This window comes from Pimephales promelas, chromosome 13 (assembly GCF_988280905.1).
Source record: "Pimephales promelas chromosome 13, fPimPro1.hap1.1, whole genome shotgun sequence".
Taxonomy (NCBI): domain Eukaryota; kingdom Metazoa; phylum Chordata; class Actinopteri; order Cypriniformes; family Leuciscidae; genus Pimephales; species Pimephales promelas.
In genome coordinates this window covers 1,891,111-1,910,563 of record NC_142781.1, presented here as the reverse complement: position 1 = coordinate 1,910,563, position 19,453 = coordinate 1,891,111, and the positions used below count along the sequence as shown (strand labels likewise).

The 19,453-nt window shown below is 42.0% G+C and overlaps 1 protein-coding gene across 3 annotated transcripts in view; it reads left to right on the top strand.

Moving 5' to 3' along the window:
- akap7 (A-kinase anchoring protein 7) overlaps nt 1-19,453 on the top strand; it is a 60,269-nt gene that overhangs the window by 37,433 nt on the left and 3,383 nt on the right. Inside the window, exon 8 of one of the 3 annotated variants that reach the window (XM_089118295.1) lies at nt 17,567-17,602. The exons of the other annotated variants lie outside the window; for them this stretch is intronic. Within the exon in view, the coding sequence (XP_088974421.1) occupies nt 17,567-17,602 (36 nt within the window). The remainder of the gene's footprint in view (nt 1-17,566; nt 17,603-19,453) is intronic. 3 annotated transcript variants of the gene reach the window in all.

The following is a 19,453-nucleotide window of genomic DNA, read 5'->3' as shown; positions in this document are numbered from 1 at the left end:
GTTCTGACTGTATTGTCTGCTGAAGATACTCTGGTGTCAGCTGAGTCTCTGTAAAGCAACACCTCCCTGGCTCTGACTTCAAACTCCTTGTTCAGGCCAGTAAAAGGAAGCTGCAGCGTGTTGTTGTGTCCATACAGAGCAATGCTGCTCAGGCTCTTCGGCAGACCCAGCCATCTCCACCGGTATTGGCTGATGTTATGTTCAAAGCCCTCCACAAGGGATACTAGGACTTCATAAATCAGTAGTGGCCACAGGATTCTTAGCAGGATATCATGCTGATATATCCATGCCTTGACCTTCCCCGGGAGACCGGACTTGTCCACCACTGATAGCCACGTCTTCAGCTCCGTGTGGGCTGCTTCCACCTCTGCCTTGTCTCTCAGGATGCTGTCGAAGATCTTCCCTAGGCTCTTCACGGGCTTCTCTGACACTTTTGGAATAGTGATTCCTTCCACTCTCCCCTTGATTAGGACTAAGGATCTGAACTTCAGATCGCCCATGTAGGTTTGAATTGGCGATTGGCGGATCTGGACAGGGGATACATTCCACCTCAGCAGCCTTGACCAGCATGGTCATCACTAGGTCAAACAATACCACCGATATGGTGCAGCCTGTGATAATGCCCTTCTCTAGGTGGTGCCACGCAGATGTTACTGTTCCTGAGGTGCATCTCAGGCTGAAACTGCTGTAGTAGTCCCTTATGAGATCAGTGATCTTCTCAGGAATGTATTGTATCGTCAGAGCTGTTGTCACCAGCTTGTGTGGAATCGATCCGTAGGCGTCGGCCAAGTCAAGCCAGAACACTGCCAGGTCTCCTCCATTTTCTCTCGCCTCTCGGATTAGCGGAGTGATCACTCCTGTGTGTTCTAGACAGCCCGGCATGCCTGGGACTCCGCCCTTCTTCACCGAGGTGTCAGTGTAGGAATGTCAATATCACTCGCCTTTGGTATCCAAACACCCTCTGCATGACGCCATTGCTGCACCACCTTTCCCCACCGCCATACTACCCTGATGAGTCTCCACAGCCTCTCCAGGAGTCTCTGATAATGTTTATAGACCTTGTATGGCACTCCACTTGGGCCTGGAGCTGTGCTATTACGTGCAACTCGTACAATGTTCCTGACTTCTGCCAAGGTGGTCTCCTTGATGTTAAACTAGAAAGAGGGTTCTGGTGGTGTGGGTAGCTCTCTACAGGTGGGCAGATTCTCCTCTCTCATGAGATTGCTGTATTTGTCAGTGAGGTACTGATTGATCTCCTCGTTTGGGCATCACAGGGTCCCACTCCGCTTCTCCCCCAGCAACTGCTTAGTAAAGCTAAAGGGATTTGCAACAAAGGGATTTACGCTTGCTCTCTCTCTCTCTGCCTCTCCTCCTGTGCCTCTCAGCTCGCTGTAGAGATATAAGTTTCTGACCCGGAGCTCTGTCAGGGCTGGCTTTTCCTTCTCGCTCGCCCTCTTATTCTGTCGCTTTAGGGCCTTCAGGTCTTTCCCGAGCTGGGAGATCTTGTTCTAATGCAGGTTTGGCCTGGCGCTGTTCTGAGCCTCTGAATCTCTCTGCACCGATGCTGATTATTAGATTGCTCATCCACTGCAATCGCTGATCAACTTCTCTTCTGCTTGATGCATCTAGAGTAGCCTCAACTTCCTCGTCAAACTGCCGCCACTCGGTCTCCTTGTTTGCAGCAGGCCATAAAACCCGGCGATGTTCTGATGGTTTGCTAGGCGAGCATGGAGGTTCTGGACACTGTGGGGTGACTCCGGTTCCTGCTCCTCCTCCGACTCACCAGGATCAGTGCTTAGCACTGGCTCTGTCTGTTGCTCCACTAGGGCCCTATAAAATCCGTTTTATTTTTTCCCAAATTTCGTTTTATTTTTTCCCAAATTTCCCCAAAATTTTTTTTTTTTTTAAAGTCGAGCGCTCTCTCGGACACACTCGGTCTCTCTCGCGTGCTCTCTCGTACACACTCGGTCTCTCTCGTGCGTACTGTCGAGCGCTCTCTCGGACAAACCGGTCTCTCTCGCACGCACTGTTGAGTGTGCTGTCTCGTCTCTCTCGCGCGCTCTCGACTCGGGCACACACTCGGTCCGGCACCTCATTGACAGACGTGCACGGAGGGGACTTTGTGTGTGTGTGTGCGAAGAGTTTCTTAACTTTTTCGCCGACGAGAGCCACTTCGCCATGCTTTTAGTGGAAAGCCGGCTATTGTTTTTATGCCGTCATGAGCTGAAATGACGGGAGGGGTTGTGTTGCCCAGATTTGCTTCCCCGTCTCTCTGCATTTCCCCTGACATGCGTTCTTCTCCCACACAAAAACCCAATTTCATTCCAAATATGTAAAATTCCACGAAATTCCGCGTTAACACTAGATTCCGCGTTAATTGGCCAATTCCGCGATTCCGTCCGCGATTCCGTGATCGCGGAAATTATAGGGCCTTAGTCCACTTTCTTCCTCCTTGCGCTATATATATACAAATATTTCTTACATGTATACACGCGTATGTGTGTGTTTATATATACAAAATAATTACACACATATCATGTAACACAAACTTTTATTTTGGATGCGATTTAATCGTGATAATTGTGACAGTCCTGGTATTCATTACAAAGAGAATCTAAAACACAAACAAAATGTACAGAAAACCCTAAACTGCAATAACAGCGTGAGACGCAGAACAACTTGATGATCCATCATAAACAGCTCTCGGTTTGGACTTCGGCTTCATAAAGTTTGGCCTGTGGACTGGTTATGTAAGAACGTGCATGTCATTAGTCAGTGATCGCAGGAGTCCGAGGCGTGTGTTCATGCACACTGGAGGATCGATGTGACCGGCGGAGGTGACCAGCACACAGTTTCAGACGAGATTCGTTCTCGAGAGTCAGTTCACCCACATGAGAAGATCATCTTCCTTCACTCGCCCTAGTCCTCCAGACCCGTGCCGCTTGTCTCTTACGTGGGACACCGGAGTGTTTAGAAGATCAATAGCAGCCCAGCCGTTTTGGTCACCATTGACTTCCATTGTATACGAGTGACCACACTGAGGCGTCTCTCTTCTGCTGTTGCTCGTGATGATGGAGGATTCTGGGTGAACGATCCCATTTAGTCCTCAGTCTTCACACTGTACCACTAGTGTATGAGTATCTGTGTGTAAAAACAACACAAATCTATCCAACGTCTCCATTTAAATGATTTTAGCCAAGTAAACATTTGTGTATGTGTGTGTGTAAAAGAGAGAGAGGTAGTGTGTGTGTGTGTGTGTGTGTGTGTAGATGTTTTTCTATCCCGGTGGGGACTTAAACCTGAAGGCACACAGACTCATGGGGCCTCGTGTCACTGTGGGGACCTAGATTGAGTCCTCATGGGTAAACACACTTATAAATCATACAGAATTAGTTTTTTTTTAATGTAAAAATGCAGAATGTTTCCTGTGATAGGTAGCTGTAGACGAGGGTTAGTGTGTGTGTGATGAGTAGGTTTAGTGTAAGGGGATGAAATATACAGTTTGTACTGTATAAAAACCTTTACGTCTATGGAGAGTCCTCACAAAGATAGTAAACCAGACAAGTGTGTGTGTGTTAGTGTGTCAGGGTGTATCCTGTAGCTGATCTTTGCTCCAAATGACTCTCACAGGCTCTTTGTTGAAAGTACCAGTATTGTTAATGAATCGTAAAACCCAATTAGTTGCCATTTTGTGTCGTTGTCTAATTAGTAATGTAGTGGATTATGGTCACTGTCAAATGTAATATGAGTAATTTAATTGTCAGGGCATTTGATGTCAGATTAAATTGTGATTTAATGAAGCAAGTGCAAACACACACACACGCACACTGCTGTGTTTATTTGAGCAGAAATCTCTTGCCCTGGATTCTGGTTGAGTGAGCAGCAGCCTGATGCATGTTTAAAGGTCTGTTCTAGTTCACTAAGCACACAAACACACAAACACACACACACACACACACAGCAATAAGCCTCTATCCGTTCCAGAGCAATTATTCAGGCTGGCATGATGAGGATGGAGGCGGAGCTACAATCGTCCAATCTCCCACCAGCCCCCTCCGCACACACACACACACACTAGCATAATATCAGTCACACGCTCTCTGCCTCTCTCTCAGCATGGCTGGGTCTCCGCGCTCCTGCTCGTGAACACGGATCACAGAGGATCATGGGGCAGTTGTGCTGCTTCCCGCTCTCCCGACCGCAGGACAAGCTCAGTAAGTGTCCGTGTTCCCGTTTCCTCCCGCAGACGCGACCCAGAATGCCGTGTGTCCGCGAGGAGCGCTCCTTTCTTTCATGCAGACCGTCTCTCTCTGCAGTGCTCGTGAAGGCGTGTGTGTGTGTGTGTGTGTGTGTGTGAAGCATGGTCATCAGAGGACTCTGCTCTGATTGGGATCTTCAGGTGTGTGTGTGTGTGAAGCATGTTGGTCATCAGAGGACTTTGCTCTGATTGGGATCTTCAGGTGTGTGTGTGTGAAGCATGTTAGTCATCAGAGGACTCTGCTCTAATCGGGATCTTCAGGTGTGTGTGTTACACCCGTCATGTGCTCGGGGTGTGTGTCTCGAACACAGTCAGATGTGAAGGCACTGGTCTGGAATCCGGCTGATGGTCGAGGTGTTCCTCCGGATGGATGTCGTTGTTGCTCTGTAAAAGTCAGCTGTCAATCCGTCAGAGAAATTACACTTCGGCTACAAGTGTGTGAGGACAAGTGTTGTGGAAAACAGTGTGTGTGTTCATGACCGTAGATGATTCACGAGTCACCGGGTTGTGACGCTGGAAGGGGCGTCTCGATGTGAAACACTGATCTATTATATAGATAATATCATGTGATGCATCTGTTTATAGATCAGAGTTATAGAGCGGTAGCAAGTCTGTGGTGGGGGGTGCAGCGAGACCCTCATGTCACGATTCAACACACTGAACTCACAATACCATATAACTGCCATACTCCAAGACAAATGATGAAATGTTGATTTAAATGCTAGATTTGTGTTAGATTGTGTGTGAATGAACAGGACTCAGTGCTGGAACCCAAAGCACAGGACAAGAGAGACTCCAGAATAACAATATTCATGATTCTGGAGATGAAAACACTGAATTATTTTAGTCACAGACTAGATATAGGACACTTTTACTGCTAACATCAGACGTTTGGCATTATCAGGACACAGATATTCCCCCATTGCACTATTATACATTATATCTAACGTTATATATAGTAGTTTAATGTAGTACTGACACTGGCCGTGTGTCCACCAAAGCGTTTTTTTCAGCTGAACACGCTAGCCGATCGCTGAAGACGCCGTGCTTTGGACGCTTGAGGGCGTTTTGGCAGCGCAGCGTTTTTTCCGTCGAGGCGTTTCGTTGCTATGATACGGAATATCCGCAGCAGTTTGAATGTTGACAGTTGGTCTGGTCGGTGTGGTATTAGTCCCGCCCCTCCTCCACTGTGGTTGGACGGCTGGGTAAAAAGTGACAGTGATGAGCGCTGCGTTTTATCCAAAGTTGAACATTTTTCAACTCCCAGCGACCAGTAAAAATGCCGGGCGCTCGGCGCTTCAGCGTGAAAAAAACCGCTCAGCGCCTCGGTACGTTCATGGCGTTTAAAAAAAAACGCGGCGCTCCCATTGAAAACAATTGAAAACATACGCCAGGCGCGTGGAAAAACGCTTTGGTGGACACACTGCCTGAAACTCTCAAAACTTGGCTTTTTTCTCAAACCGTAATTCTTATTTTGGGTGAACTACACAATACAGATTGTTGCGATATAGGGATGCAACAATATATCATGTCACAATATAAGGTATTGTCTAGATTCTTGTCATTTCACATGCTGTATTTCAATCATTGTAAATGTGTGATGTAGAGAAGCTTATAGAAATCACTTGACTTTCACGCTGCAAATATCTAGTTGTGATCATTTTGTATTTAGTTGTAATTATTTGTTTATTCTTCACAATATACGTGTATTTCTTGTTTGCTTATTGGAATGTTTAAGTTCCATGGAATCGTTATGATGGAAGACGGTTCGCGAGATTATTAAGTTGGCTTGAAAAAGTCAACTTACTGAAATCCTTTTTAAACGTATTATTCTTCTTCTTACGAAGAAATGCCTATATCTAACTCGTCCTAGAGCTTTAACTCTACAAACTCCAAACTCGGGTCAGACCTTCAGACTGTTCTGACTTAGTGTGCTATATCTTTTTAGACTGATTCTGATTCTGAAATCTTTTTTTCTAACCAATTTATCTGTCTTTCTAACTAATCTATCTTTCTTTCTTCCTAACTAATTTTCTTTCTTTCTAACTTATCTATCTTTCTTTCTTTCTAACTGATCTTTCTTTCTTTCTTTCTTTCTAACTAATCTGTCTTTCTAACTATACTATCTTTATAACTAATGTTTCTTTCTCTCTTTCTAACTAATCTGTCTTTCTTTCTTTCTAACTAATCTATCTTTCTTTCTAACTATACTATCTTTCTAACTAATCTATCTTTCTTTCTAACTAATCTTTCGTTCTAACTAATCTATCTTTCTTTCTAACTAATCTATCTTTCTTTCTAACTATACTATCTTTCTAACTAATCTATCTTTCTTTCTTTCTAACTAATCTTTCTTTCTTTCTAACTAATATTTCTTTCTTTCTTTCTAACTAATCTATCTTTCTTTCTAACTAATCTTTCTTTCTAACTAATCTTTCTTTCTAACTAACTAATCTATCTGTCTTTCTAACTAATCTATCTTTCTTTCTTTTTAACTAATCCATCTATCTTTCTAACTAATCTTTCTTTCTAACTAATCTATCTTTCTTTCTTTCTTTCTAACTAATCTTTCTTTCTAACTAACTAATCTATCTGTCTTTCTAACTAATCTATCTTTCTTTCTAACTAATCTATCTTTTTTCTTTCTAACTAATCTTTCTTTTTTCTAACTGATTTATCTTTCTTTCGAACAAATCAATCTATCTATCTTTCTTTCTTTCTAACTAATCTATCTTTCTTTCTTTCTAACTAATCCTTTATTTCTTTCTAACAAATCCATCTTTCTTTCTAATTAATCCTTTCTTTATTTCTTTCTTTCTAACTAATCCTATCTATCTATCTATCTATCTTTTTTAACTTATCAATCTATCTTTCTTTCTACCTAATCTTTCTTTCTAACTAATCTTTCTTTCTTTCTACCTTTCTACCTTTCTTTCTTTCTTTCTTTCTACCTAATCTTTCTTTCTTTCTACCTAATCTTTCTTTCATTGAAACTAATCTTTCTATCAATCTATTATTTATCTATCTTTCTAATTATTCTTTCTTTCTAACTAATCCATCTATCAAACTTCAAACTACTTTAAACTTATTCAAACTCTCTGGTCTGGCTTTCTCAAGCCAACTTAAAGTTTGTCTCATCAAACTTTTTTTTCTAGTTAAAGATGCTTCTTTAAGGGCATCTGCCGCATGCTTCTATGTTAGCTCAGCATTTGAGGCATCGCTGTGAAACCACTGTGTGTGTGTAAGAGCGCTGGCTGCTTCTGGGTTATGGATGCCCGTGTGCACTTGAAAACTGCTCATACTTCATGTTATTTCAGCACTAGTGGAGGGAGCGTAGTCCATCTCTGCTCAGCAGAGCTCTGCGTGAAGGAGACGAGTGCACATGTGTACACTACAGCCCTGCCCTACTTACAGCTCAGTGACGAGGCAGCACACACACACACGAGAGAGAGGGTCTCAGGAATACATTGTGCTCATGAGGCTGACGGGTCACAGCGAGAGAGTTTCACTGAGAACACGCTGGGTGTGTGTGATGCTCTCAGAAAGAGAGGCTTGTACTCAAGCAGTGGGATGCTAATAAATAATACACGTTCACACACACACACACACACACACACACAGTGCTGTCTGACGTCCTGGAGAGAGCTGAGCATCATCTGATGTGGTTCTGCTAAAGACGTGTGAGTGTGTGTATGGAGGTCAATCTCTGTGTGCGTTTGCGTGTATGGAGGCCGATCACTGTGTGCCTGTGCAAGTGTGTGTGCGTGTATGGAGGCTGATCACTGTGTGTGTGTGTGTGTGTGTGTGAGAGAGAGAGAGAAAGAGAGATGAACTGAAGGACAGTGATCCATCAAAGCAGAAACTGCAGCCTTGAGTTCTTTAGTTCTTCTCTGTAAGGTCAGATTTGATTTGCTTGTGCGGTTCTTCTCCAGAGACACACATTCCCCCCTCCCCCCTCCCCACACACACACACACATAGACACAATAATGGTTTTATACTGTACAAACTGTATAATATCTCCTCTTACACTAACCTTCCCCTAAACCTACCCATCACAAACACACACACACACACTCACACTAAGCCGACACCTAAATCTACCCATCACACACACATACTCACAAACACACACACATACGCAGAGATGAGAGGCGAAACGGGTTGTGTGTGTGTGATGAGTAGGTTTAGGGGAAGGTTAGTGTAAGAGGTGTGAGTGTACTGTTCACTCTCAGCGGCTTGCCACATGAATGCTAGACACGACTGTGTATGATTCACATTTCATTTGTCTTTTATTTCGAGCTGTGGCTGATTTGCCAAACTTTCAGAAATGAGAAAAAGCTAAAAAGCAGGATGAGTCACCAACAAAGATCTGTGTCCAGATTTAAGGCTTGTTCACACAAACAAACAAAACCTGATGCTGCTAAAAATAAATCTGCATTGCATACAGATCTGCATAAATAAATCGGACTTGACATGAAATAATATTACAGACATATTTCAAACTTGATAAAGTAAACCTGAAAAAGAAAGTAATTTAAACTACTATTTGACTCCGTAATTGTAGTATGCTATTTATCACAAATAAAGAAATGGTTAAAAAAAATACAAAGGAAGTAAACGCTCTAACCAACACTATTCATGCGATTAAATATTAAATATATCCAAAGACTTGTTTAAAGGGACAATATGTAGGGTTTTTGTCACAAGAGGGCGCAGTTTCCAGCAATAACACAGGCGTAGGTTGATGACGCAGTGACGAGCTGAATGATGGGATTTGCACTAATAATGTTTATGGATGAGTGCAAACATTCATGTGTTTTAACATTACAGTGGTATGAAGCAGGGCGCGATTGCTAAAGAGACAGATCTCACACGCGAGTCCCGCGGATATAAAGGAATAAAGACATTTAATTCTACCGAACTAAGTTACCCGCGAGTGCTGGATTACTCAGTTTATTAGACGAACTAAACGTGTGAGCGCTGCTTCACTTGCTCTAACGTTAAAAGATCACACTAAACAGCATTTAAACGTGTGTTGAAACTTATAATGTTATACTACGTGTTAGTTTGTTTGCTATACGAAACTAGCAGTAAGCTAGATGAACATTGAGCAGTAAGCTCATCATTTCATCATGTTGAGCTAACGTCACATAACATTGATTTGTTTTATTTGCTCACCTCTCTAATAAAGCTGTCGAGTCGTGACTCGTGAAGCTCTGTCGAGTCCAAGTTAGTCGCGGACGCTAGCACTCGGCATGTCAGAAACGCCACGCTGATGTTGATCCTCATTTTAGTTCTTTTTGTTTGTCCGCTTGCCATGGTCTATGTTTGAGAGAACCGAGAACTGCGTGCCGCTAAATGCTACGCACTACGCAGTTGTCCACGTCTGTCGCCATGGTTACGTCATGGCTATGGCAGTACGAGCGGAAACCGAGGATAGCGCGAATGCTGCGTCATTGACAGGCAACGTTTTTTACTGGGATGGGCACTTATTTAAAATTAATTTAAAAATCTTTGGAGACTTTTGGGAGAATGTAAATTCACAACTGCAGGAAATATATCACACTGTGCAAGTGATCTTTGGATATTTCATTACACAATTCTTACATATTCTTACATACCTTTAACAGACGTAAATGGGCATTTGCTGAATGTCAGTGGTAAATGAGAAACTGTGTTAACAGCCTGATTTCACTGGGAAATGCGGCGATTTCATATGAATAATAATATTGATGTGAATTGTACAAAAACACTACACTTGCTGATATGAACAAAAATAACATTATTAAATCAAGAAATTTCAATAGTACATTGAGTTTGATTTATTGACATGGGACAATAATTTCATCCATATATCAACTTTATTTCATACAAATTCTTCAAGACTGATCATGTACACAGATCCGCTATTAAAGTGAACTCGTCCTGTTAAGCATGTCAGAGGTTCTGGGTTTGAATCTGCCCTCGTTTAGGTATTTTCCTCATTAAAACCAAACGTGTTCATCAGAGATTTTATATCAAGACATGTTTGTGTGCAGTTTATTGTATGATTTCACTGAAACGAATAGAGAGTCTCTACAACGAGATTGATAACAATTTTGAGACTCAACTAGAAATGTTTCATTTAATATAAATATATCTGTACGTATCCCGAAACGTTTCCAAAAGTCTCTTTTTTTCAATGACGTACGACTTTCATGATTGACGGGAATATCTGATCTGTCCAAATACATTACATTTATTTTCACTTATGAATGAGGCCTGAAACCGATCTGAGAATATCGGAATGTGCTTTTTTCCTGCTTACTCGTTCGCGGGTCATATCCGATCTCTGCCACATGGGGAAAATGAGGCCTAATGTCTGTTCACACCAAGATCAAGATGAATTTGCTGAATTAGCACCAGCTTTACTCCAGTACAGGAGCCTCTAATAGGCAACCAGATTGGCACCCTATTTTAAAGTGCACTTAACGCGTGTCCGAATCCACTTTTGCTAGTTTAACGATGGGAAAATGGTCGGCGGTCCCGGTGCATGGTCGAAAAGGGTCGTCCCTGTTCTCTTAATAAGTAATGATCTACCTGATCTTCTCGTGTGTTTGTTTGTGTGTGTGACGAGCTGGATTTCACCATATCTTTATGTACACAAAAATAACCTTTTACATTATAATCCTAGCAGAGTGTATGCGCGTTGTGGACCCGCCTATAGGCGCAAACAACTAACATGCTCTTTTACAAATAAAATATTGCGCCATTGACTTTAGAGTAGGCTTGCTACGGTAGTCAGTGTTACCGGTGTTCAGTCGCAACACCGGTTTCATGACAAGCCCACCGCGGCACTTAAGGCTAAGTTTAAAGCCTTAAAAATATTGAACGCAATTACGCAGTAGTCGTTAAATCCTGCCTATTAACACACACACACGACCCACAGAAAAGACGCGCGTCGGTATCAAGTTCTCTTTCGGGCTTGAACAAACCATAACGCACAAATTATGCCAAAATGTCCATAAGAGCAGTCTTAAACAAACGTAGAGATTTGTGAGAAAATGGGACGCGTGTCAGATCGCGTCTCTGTCAGCAACGGCTGTCCGAATTCGCCCACTCGTTTTTACTTACTCCTTCTCATTCACTCCTTCAAGTGAACAGTATTACAGTCCCTCCAGGATTTCACGATTTTTTTGTGTGACTTTTGCGATCAAAATGACTGATTTTGTGGTGGTAATTTCCAAAAATTTGCGAAAAAATTTGCGATTTATATATAACATTTACCATAATAGTATTCAGTCCTTCCAGAAAAACGCAGAGTTTTTTTGTGATTGTTGCGGGCAAAAATTGATTGATTACGTGGCCCGTTTTCTTTAAAAATGCGATGGAATATGCAGGATATTTATGCAATGAAATTGCAGGAATTTGCAAAAATTGAGGGAACTTGCAAAAATTGCGGTTTGATGAAAAAGAGAAAAAAAGTGATTCCCCCAACATCCTGTTCTCACTAGGCTAATGTAAGAGTCATTTCTTATTACTTCCTTTGATAAGCAAGCATACATCATCATAGAAAGTGCTTGGAATATTTAATTTCTCGTCTTGTTTTATTTCAGACTGTAACGAGTGTAAATAAGGTGTGGCCCCTTTAAGAGCTGCGCGCTCCCTGTTGAACTCTCTCCAGTGTTATATGTGCGCCTCGAACACCCCATGTGTGCGGGTAATTTCTGTTTACTTCTTTTATCTTATGTTGTTTATTAAGTAACGATGTGACGGTAGAACGTGTGACAGACAGTTATACGAATTCGATTTGTGAGATGTCAATCGCCTCCGTGAGTTTGTCTGGCGTCGCGTAATTGCGTCACTTCATAACGTTTCCATGGAAACGGGGGGAAATGGCTGCTCTTGTGTGAAGCAAACGCAACATTTTTCAACTTTCTGCTAAGATACATGTGACTTTTTTTGCAACGAAAATGCGAGGATTATGAAATTATGCAAACCCCGTATATTTTGCACGGAAATCGGCAATTTATGCGGCGAAAGTGCGGCGTATTTGAAAAAATGCGGCCCCCGCATAAATATGCGGACTTTGGCTGATTTTGCATTGAATTCAGCGATCGCATAATCACGTTTTTCTGGAGGGACATAGGCCTAGTAAATGAGGGTTTAGGGGGCGATTTCGGATTCAACCCATGTTCTCAAGCAGTGAAAAATAGAGGACACTGACAACGCGTCGACAGACAGGACCGAGCAGGTAATATTTAATATGAAACAGTCTCAACTTTCAAATTTGGTCAGTCAAAGAAAATCAAACAATAAATAGGCCTACCGTTTTGTTGCTCTTTAATGTGTCGTGACAGCTTGCCTGATAAAGCCAAATTCCACCGACGTTAATCTATAACTCTCCTGACTGCTTTGTCGGACAAAAATGGTGGATTTTCAGGTGGTCAGATCACATGTCTGTCAATCAAAAGTTAGTTTCGTTTTCAAACTAGCGCATATTCAGGGCCCAATAACAAAACGTGCGCAATAACACCGGTGACACCGGTATTGTCACGTGTCGATTAACCGGTGAGAAAAATATCCTCACCGTCACAAGCAGGTTTCTGTTGGTCAATAGCTCAATCTATATCAGTTCCTCAAAAGAGCAACACACCATCAATGCGCCTGAACACACTCGTTCTCAGACCAGCAGCCCATGGGCCACAGATGGCCGCAAACACATTTGCTGTTTAAACAATGAGGCGCAGGACGTGAAAACATTTCACTCTCGCGCTGGAGAACCAAACACATCGGCTCTACACTGACCCCATGACCCTTGTAGCTTCCCACCATGTAAACCGTTTTGGTTGATTGGTTAGATACTTAAATAAATGAGCATTATATCAAGTCAGCAGCTCTTAAAGATGCTCAAATTAAACTCATTTGGACATTAAAAATGTAAGCTGCAAAAAGCCAAGGCTGTGATGTGGCGTGTTGGTGGTTGTATTGTATTTGTGTGCCGGTTGTGAGAGACTGGCCGCACTCCAGCAGCGTTTCTCTGAAGAGGAGTTCTGGAAATAGCAGCTGGCGCTTTGCTCACTGAAGTGGGCGAAGACAAACAGACGTCTTCCAGCAAAGCACTGCTCCTGGATGGGAAGCTCAGGTTGATCTGAACCCCTTCCAGATCAGCAGACAGGAGATGAAGCTTCCTGAGGAAATGCCATCCGCCCCGCCGGGAACGCCTCTATCCCTGTGTTTCAGGGATGCTTTCGATCTTTAGACCAGATAAACCTCTGAACACGAGCGCAGTGGAAAAACATGGCTCCGCTTACACCAAATACACACCAAAACATCACTGCAATGAACACTAGTGGCAGTCAAACACTCTCAACTATTATTCCTTTTCACACAAATTATGATTACAGGGGCAGATTATCAATAATTAAAAACTTGAGCTCAACAAGCGTTTTATAAACGTGATCTACTGTGACTCAATACAGGAAGATTTGAGTAGAAAGCCAGTGTTAAGCAGGTATGAACAGAGAGACAGAGACTGTTGACTGACTTGATGATTAACTGAACAGTCAGTTATTGTGTCAGTTGTAGACTCACATGACAGTGGTTTGATATTAGGGGTGCAACGGTACAGATAGCCCACAGTACGGTCCGTACCTCGGTTTTTGGGCCACGGTCTCGGTTCGGTTTCGGTACATGTTTTGTGCAGAAAGAGACTGCTATTTCATCCCAAAAATATGTTTTATTTTTCTTATGAGCATAAACAGAATGTCACAGTAAGAAGAACATCAATGTGTGGAACAAATTAACACTCTAGTCTGTACTGAACAACACTAAGTAATACAACCTCTTCAACTACCACTTATGAAATACAATATGTAAACAAACACACTTTAGAATATTCAAGTGGATCCCAGTTCCAAACCTTGATAACTGGTAAATGAAGTGATCAATGTGAAAGAAAAAGTGCACTTTTACCTTTAACAAACATAGCTTGTGGTTTGAATAAAAAAAGCAGAGCAAAATAATAAAAAAAATACTGCATTCAGGATACAAAGTGCAATGTTATTTACTCATCCACTATTGTCTAGACTGATCTCATGAAGTAGCATGTGTATGACACGCCAATTCGTATTTCCATTTTTGGCGTGCTATTAAGACGCGTGATCGCTTTTCAGCGTGTTTATGAACGCCGTTGATTTCACATTACATTACTGTATATATAAATATATGACTTACCTCAACCCCGTCCCTAAACCTACCCGTCACTGGGGTTAAAGGCATTTATGACTGTTCCCTCACCATCCTAGGAAAAAAAAAGATCGCTCCCCAGATGTAGATCGACATTTTGCTTCGTTTCGCGCGGACATTTGACGGCGCGTACAGACACGCGGAATCACTCGGACGTTAATGGCGTAGAGATACGCGCATACACGCGGATAGCTCAAAATGCGTAGAGATGACACGCCACTTGACTCGAAAGTGGCGTGTATGTTTAACGCAAAAGTCAGGATGTCATGTTGCTATTGTTTATCATCACTGTCTATATAGGGCGCACCGGATTATGAGGCGCATAAGATACTGCAGTCAATTTCAAACGTTTGACTGGGTTTGCGTTATGCATCCACTAGATGTGCTAAAGGGAATATAGCAAGTGCGCGGCGCCGGAGGTGAGGCGTTTATTTAGTAAACGTGAGTGCGCTGGGGCGGGCACGTTACTTACATTCGCAGTCTGACTCATATGACTATTCAATGTGCGGCGGCTCGCTGACAGCAACGGCTGGCTGTTTTGAATGAAACGACCCGGTTACTGTGAACGGGGAGCGCTTTATGAACATTTTGTGACGCGCGAGCAGCACCGGGGACAGTGTGTCTGTTAGTGTGTCTGTTAAGCGTGAGCGCTCGTGAGCGGGAGACACACATAACCTGATTTATACGAGGTTGAACTGGCCGTGTGTTCGCGGGCAAATTTAATAACGCGGAGCGTTGTTAACTAATTGATCCATATATAAGGCGCTCCGGATCATAAGGCGCACTGTTGATTTTTGAGAAGATTAAAAGCTTTTAAGTGCGATCAGCACGAACTCTATGGCAAAACCGAAGTCCCGCGGGACACGAGGGTAGATTGTCCCGTGCAGGGTTGACCGAATGGTCCGGGATTTTACCGTGTGCTGTTGCATCCCTATTTGATATCAGTATGAAATCAATCACGGAATCAAAACTATGATGCTTTTCATCATGAAGTGTTGATCACAGCATTAGTTAAGTGTTGTGCAGTGACCGTGGAGAATCAGAGGCCTTGAGTGTACTCATGAGTGAGACGGAGCAGATCTTACACTCCTGTTCACACTGACACAAGAATGAAATGCTTCTGAAGGTTGTCCTCTACATTTTAATGTGCCTCTATTGTGCGATTTTAAAGGCTCCCTATAATGTTTTCTTTTCTCCTTCAACAGGTTTATATGCATCCACAGTCAAAAACACGTTGATTTTCTCTTAATATCCACTGCAGCATCAGCTCTTTTCTCATAATGTCTTTAAACTGGTTGTTTCGAACATTTGAGCAGCGTCTGAAATCAAATACCTCTCTACCATATGGTGGGTGACAACCATACGCCAACGAGTAGTTCGTCCCAATACAGTATTCATAAAACAGCAGGTGAAAGTCCCCGGGTCACATTGAGATACTGGAGTGTGCATTTGATGGACACTTTACTATCCCACAAGGCCACAGGAGAGGATTTGTGATTGACAATGAAACAACTGACGCTGGTAGGTCATGTGACAGTAACATGACCCAGTCTGTAGTGATTGGTCTACTATGCTCTGATTGGTCAGATGACCCAGTCTGTAGTGATTGGTCTACTATGCTCTGATTGGTCAGATGACCCAGTCTGTAGTGATTGGTCTACTATGCTCTGATTGGTCAGATGACCCAGTCTGTTGTGATTGGTCTACTCTGCTCTGATTGGTCAGATGACCAAGTCTGTTGTGATTGGTCTACACTTCTCTGATTGGTCAGATGACCCAGTCTGTTGTGATTGGTCTGCTCTGATTGGTCAGATGGCCCAGTCTGTTATGATTGGTCTACTCTGCTCTGATTGGTCAGATGACCCAGTCTGTTGTGATTGGTCTGCTCTGATTGGTCAGATGGCCCAGTCTGTTATGATTGGTCTACTCTGCTCTGATTGGTCAGGTGGCCCAGTCTGTTGTGATTGGTCTACACTGCTCTGATTGGTCAGATGACCCAGTCTGTTGTGATTGGTCTACTCTGCTCTGATTGGTCAGATGGCCCAGTCTGTTGTGATTGGTCTACTCTGCTCTGATTGGTCAGATGACCCAGTCTGTTGTGATTGGTCTACTCTGCTCTGATTGGTCAGATGGCCCAGTCTGTTGTGATTGGTCTACTCTGCTCTGATTGGTCAGATGACCCAGTCTGTTGTGATTGGTCTACTCTGCTCTGATTGGTCAGATGGCCCAGTCTGTTGTGATTGGTCTACTCTGCTCTGATTGGTCAGATGGCCCAGTCTGTTGTGATTGGTCTACTCTGCTCTGATTGGTCAGATGGCCCAGTCTGTTGTGATTGGTCTACTCTGCTCTGATTGGTCAGATGACCCAGTCTGTTGTGATTGGTCTACTCTGCTCTGATTGGTCAGATGGCCCAGTCTGTTGTGATTGGTCTACTCTGCTCTGATTGGTCAGATGACCCAGTCTGTTGTGATTGGTCTACTCTGCTCTGATTGGTCAGATGACCCAGTCTGTTGTTATTGGTCTACTCTGCTCTGATTGATTGTTCAGATGGCCTCTGAATTGAGACACAGCTAACGTTTTTTTTTTCTTTTGCACTTTGATCTGCGAAACTTTGCAGACCTTTCACATTCACAAACAGCTGTATTACACACTGCATGAAAGGTATATCTGAAAAAGCATAATGGGGGTTGATTTGGGATTTACTATTGAATGAGATACACTGTATAGACAATGTGTTTTTTCCAATGACATTCGAATCTGCAAGAAGCGGTGTAATGTATTGTGCATATTCAACATTATTCATGATAATTACAGTATCAAGGGAAATAATCAGCAATGCCATTTTTGTCACAATCATGACATGCAGCCCTGGAATCAAAGCTGTCCTAATTGTTCATAAATCTACAAAGCATGATCTCAGGAGTATTAATCATCCGTGATTGAGCAGATGCGTTGAGGCGAATCAGTGGGATCTCGTCATGCTTCATCACAGACCATCTGTGTGATTGTGATGGTTTCTGATGCTGCTGTGGTTGTGGTGAGATCACTTCAGGTTGCTAAATGTGTTGTTTATCTTGCAGATCTTCTGCAAAGCAGGCAGCGTGCTGAACGGACAAGTACGTGCTCCTCCTTCACTGTCTCTGTGTCGTGTACTTCAACCCCTCACTACCCTACTACTGAGGGCACTAGACGCAGATTCACCCCCTCTGTGTTCGTTTTCCATTACTTTAGGGATGCACGATATATGGGTGCGCAAATCAGCATTGAAACTTCTCAGCTGAAGTACGGGAATGGAAGCAGAGAATATTATCAGGGATTATTTTATTTCAAACTGTGAATTATATTTCTGTGCCAGCTAACAGAAGTACTATAAAAAGCACAACAAACATTCATGTGCAGTTATCGATGTAGTTTTAGTGTAACAGACACTTATTTTAATCATATCAGTTATGAACAGTCACATACAAATAATTATAGAAGAATAGTTATTCTATCTATTTCAAACAGCAAACTATTGGTCAATTTTTTTTTTATTTTTTATGAATGCTGTTTTAAAAAGCTGTTCACCACCAGTTTGGGGTCAGTATTGTATTTTTTAAAAAGAAATTAATACTTTTATTCATCAAGGACACTTAAAAAATGATCAAAAATGGCATTAAAGATATTTGTAATTTTACTAAAGATTTCTATATAAAATAAATGCTGTTCTTATCAGAAATTGTATTCATTAAAAAAATCCTGCAAAATAAATTGTACAATGCTTTCCACAAAAATATGAACTGTTTTCAACATTGATAAAATCTAAATGTTTCTTCAGCATTAAATCATCATATTAGAGTGATTTCTGAAGGATCATGTGACACTGGAGTAATGATGCTGAAAACTACATATTCACATAGAAAACAGATAATATTTCTAAAATGTTCCTGTATTTTTGATCAAATAAATGCTTGAAATACATGAAGATACATTATAAAAACTCACCGACCCCAAACGGAAGTGAACATATCAGTTGAATAATTATTGGTTACTGTATAAGTCAAAAGGTCTATATCTGTGCATCCCTACATTGATATTCCTGTTTATATGAATCTAAAATATCTGAGAAAAAGAGTCATTAGCAGCTGTGACCCTGACCTTGCGTTTGACCGACAGTCACTGAGTAAAGGCCCGTTCACACCGAGGACGATAGCCATAAAGATAACGATAAAGATATAGTTGTATAAATTGTTCTCAATATTAAAGAAAAGCAGAGTTCACACCACAGCCGTAACGAGAACGATATAGGGAAACGTTATCATTGGAATCAATCGCTTTCAGAACGATAAAACACTGACAGCCAATCAGAATCCATTCTAATTTAAGGGCTCACACATTTAAAATGGCAGACGACATCGTGGAGAAGTTAATGGCAGAATCAGCACATTCCAGCACTGTTAGACAAGTCAAGCCCTTTCTTAAGATAATGGACATGGAAAACAATGGTTCACACCCTCTGAATTAACAGCAGTTGTGCCTCCAGCGCTCGTTTCCACAACATCGTCTTACTTCCTCTGAGGTGGCGGTGAAAAGGTCTAGGTGTTGTTTTTACTCCACTATATTGACTATATATTAGATTATTAGATGGATTACGCTAGCTTCACTCTAAACACATCATGCTGAGGACATCTGCTCGTTAAAGCCTGTAAACGTAACCAGCAAAAACATGTTCAATGACGTACACACTTTCAAACCGCAAAGAATAAAAAGACGTTATCATTTGTTGGTGTGAGTGCAAATAAAATATCTTCATAGTTAGCGTATAGTTATGTTTTATAGTTATCTTTTCTTGGTGTGGACACAAATAGTTATACTTATTGGTGTGAACGCAAATAAAGTTGTTATTATTATATTTATAGTTATCGTTCGCTGGTATGTACGAAATATATTTATCATTAATATGATCTTTATAGCTATCACTCGTTGGT